This window comes from Oratosquilla oratoria, chromosome 9 (assembly GCF_046742065.1).
Source record: "Oratosquilla oratoria isolate Oo_2021 chromosome 9, ASM4674206v1, whole genome shotgun sequence".
Classification (NCBI taxonomy): domain Eukaryota; kingdom Metazoa; phylum Arthropoda; class Malacostraca; order Stomatopoda; family Squillidae; genus Oratosquilla; species Oratosquilla oratoria.
In genome coordinates, this window is record NC_134785.1 from 59,928,134 (window position 1) to 59,931,907 (window position 3,774).

Below are 3,774 nucleotides of genomic sequence, written 5' to 3' on the forward strand. Positions count from 1 at the left end.
TTTTGTGAATATATATATATATATATATATATATATATATATATATATATATATATATATATATATATATATATATATATATATATATGATGTGTTTTTGATCAAAACTTTGGATAACTTTTTAGTACATTGATGGGGGGATGGGGGTCCCCTTCCCACATAGTAAGTAAATAATGAAATAAGATCAGATAAGAATAAATAAAAGAAGACTGAAGGAGCATCTAGCTTTCCACCAACCAAATCTACTGTCATCTGTCAGTGGACGCCAATTAAGAACAAGTCAAGATATTTGATTCAAAGTAGGTAAACAAATTGATAATTCAATGAGTAGTACAGTAAGTTATAAAAGTATCTATGCGTATTTATGACAGAATATTTCGAGATAAAGGTCTCGCGAACATGCCAGGTCTTTTCTCGAGAACACTTAAGGTCTCGGTTCGAGAAACTCTTCAGGTTGAACGAGTTCGATGTTTAATGACCTCAATGTTCTCGAAGTCCTCTGTGGTCTCGAGGTCAGCCGCCGAGAACACGTCCTCGCTGTCCTCGAAGGATTTGGTTTTGTTCTCGATGAAGTTGAAAGGTTTTTCGATTTTGGATAATCTAACAATTATATTTCTTATTTCTTAGGTCAGTACGGTACACAGGCTTACACACACACACACACATACACACACACACACACACACACACACACACACACACACACACACACACACACACACACACACACACACACACACACACACACACACACACATTCTCTCTCTCTCTCTCTCTCTCTCTCTCTCTCTCTCTCTCTCTCTCTCTCTCTCTCTCTCTTTCTCTCTTTTTTTCTCTCTCACTCACACACGCACACACATTCTTACATGAACATACCTGTAGAGATATTGCATTTCTAGAGCATGTAGGAATTAAACAAGAAATAATTCTAAATTGACTAATTCAGTCCTATAGTTCCACAGGTAGACATACACACACACACACACACACACACACACACACACACACACACACACACACACACACACACACACACACACACACGAACGCAAAAAACATAGAATAAGAATTTTGACTCAAAAGAGCAATACGAAAACAAAAGGAATAATTGATGAACCTTCAATAGAAATGTTTCTCAGATAATAGACGGGAAAGCTTAGGATATGAACAAAGGACTGGACTGTACTGAAGGAAGAGGAAGAAGGAGGAGGAGGAGGAGGAAGAGGAAGGAGAAGGAGGAGGCAAACACACCAAAGCGCGCAGGTAACGATATACAAATAGTAGGGCCCCTTTGTTTTGTGGGGCCTGACTGACTGCATTTCCTGGGGCCCCCAAATTTTGGGGGGCCAACGTCCCTTCTGTGCCTCCTGGTACCTAAACTTTGGGGGCCTTTGTGCCTTGCCCTTTGTCAGTCGAACCCCTCCAATTTTGGGGCCCTTCTGTCTTCAGTTTATAGGGGCCCTGCTTGACACACACACACACACACACACACACACACACACACACACACACACACACACACACACACACACACACACACACACACACACACACACACACACCCGTCTTGTGTAGATTTTTGGGATCCACATGTATACACATACACATAGACATACACACACAGACGTACACACACAGAGTGCGGACCGTGGGCGCCACTACGGGGTGGTCCGAGTTCGAATCCCGCCCAGGGCTGAAATGATTTCAGTATCGCTGCGCTACGAGTCGTTACTCCAACTCTCGTGGCCGGGGAGTTGGGTGTGTGTGTGGGTGGGTGTGAGTGTAAGGTCACAGCATTATCCATAGATCGGTCATATATGAGCTCTAAGCTCTCTTCGGGTAGGGAAATAGCTGTTGATCACGAGTCCAACACGTGATCCAAGACCATGGTGAATCACACACGCACGCACACACACATGTGCAAGCACACACATGCACAAAAACACACACGCATGCACGCAAGCACATAAACATGCAGGCACACAAGCACATGCATACACGCGCGTGCATGAAGGAAGCATTGAATGAAGAATGCAAAGAAGGGATGAGTAAGGAAGGAAGGAAGGAGGAAGGAAGGAATAGAAAAGAAAGAACAAAGGACTGGCAGTGCGAGATAAGGCAGAGGTGCATCAAGTAGGAAGATGGCGGAGGAGGAGGAGGAGGAAGAGGAAAGAGGAAGAGGAAGGAGGAGGTGGGTCTAGATATAAGATGCAGAAGCCTTGTCTGAAGTCGACGGGAACAAGAGCAAGGGTGCAAAGAAGAACAAGAAGAAGAACAAGAAGAAGAAGAACAAGGGGAAGACAAAAGATCAGAAAGTAAGAATAAGGAAAGGATGAAACGAAGCAATCTTGATGAAAAGAAAGAAATGAGGAGAAAGAAAGAGAGACACAGAGAAAAGAGCTCATGATTAAAGGAGATATACGAAGACGGAGAAGTGAAGAGAAAATGCAGCAGAGCATCGTGCGAAGCCAAACAAAGAGAATAGATAATGGAACGAGAGGAAAGGGCAAAAAGGAATGGAAGAAGATGATGAGAATGAGGGAAGTAATAGAAACGAGGAAGAGGGGACGCTAAAGAAAGAATTGAATAAATAAATAGCACAGACGAAACGAGGAGGTAAAGGTGGAGGAGATTACGGAGGGGAAGGAGGAAGTGTAGAAGGAGGAGAAGGAGGAAGAGGAGGAGGAGGAGGAGAGTTAGAGAGAGATATATAGAAAGAGAGGTAGAGGGAGTGAGGAGAGAAAGAGGAGTTTGGTGAAGAAAATGGGAAGAGGGAGGAGGAGAAGAAGAGGTAGGAAGGTAGAAAGAGAGGTGGAGGGAGTGGGAGAGGAGGAGGAGGAGTTGGTGATGAAAATGGGAAGAAGGAGGTAAAGGTGAGAGGAGGAGGGGTGAGTAATGAAGAGGGGAGAGAGAGAGAGAGAGAGAGAGAGAGAGAGAGAGAGAGAGAGAGAGAGAGAGAGAGAGAGAGAGAGAGAGAGGAAGATGAACAACTAAGGAAGACAAGATGGTGAAAAGTCTTGGTGCTTGACACTGTGAGCAAATATGTGACAATCAGAAACACACACACATACAAACACACAAACACACACACACACACACACACACACACACACACACACACACACACACACACACACACACACACACACACACACACACACACGCCAACTCAGTCATCATTAGTGAATGTATATATGTGGGCATGTGTGTGCCTATCTCTGTGTATATGTGCCTGAGTGTCTGTGTCTAAGCGTGTGTTTGTACCGGAGTGTGAGTGTGTCCATATGTTTCTGAGTGTTGTGTGTGTGTGTGTGGAGAGAGAGAGAGAGAGAGAGAGAGAGAGAGAGAGAGAGAGAGAGAGAGAGAGACGAACGGTCGTCAAAGAGTAGTCAGGAAAATCAAGTCTGTATCCAATCAAGAGAAGACGATCAGGTGTCTCGATGTCCCTCCAGATTCCTCATCCTCTTCCTCCTCCTCCTCCTCCTCCTCTTCCTCTTCCTCGTCATCATCATTTTCCTTCTCGTCCTCCTTGTCTTCCTCCTCCCCCTCCTCCTCCTCCTTCTCTTCCTTCCCTTTCTCGTCTTCCTCTTCTTCCTCCTCCACCTCTTTATCTGTCCATCTATTACCCTGTTGCCCATTTTATCCTCACTTTCCAGTAGTTTCCTGCTCTTCCCGGGCGACGTACTATGGACCCCGGTTTTCGCAGGACTCGATACCGGTGGACATCCAATTCTTCGGGACGATCACTTTGTACCAGGTTAAAGGGGTGACAGG

At 44.8% G+C, this 3,774-nt stretch overlaps 1 protein-coding gene across 1 annotated transcript in view; it reads left to right on the top strand.

The window, feature by feature from the left end:
* Nucleotides 1-399: 399 nt before the first annotated feature.
* The window catches only part of LOC143028083 (uncharacterized), a 17,433-nt gene continuing 14,058 nt past the window's right edge, over nt 400-3,774 (top strand). The window contains exon 1 of the mRNA XM_076189723.1: nt 400-580. Within this exon, the coding sequence (XP_076045838.1) occupies nt 400-580 (181 nt within the window). The remainder of the gene's footprint in view (nt 581-3,774) is intronic.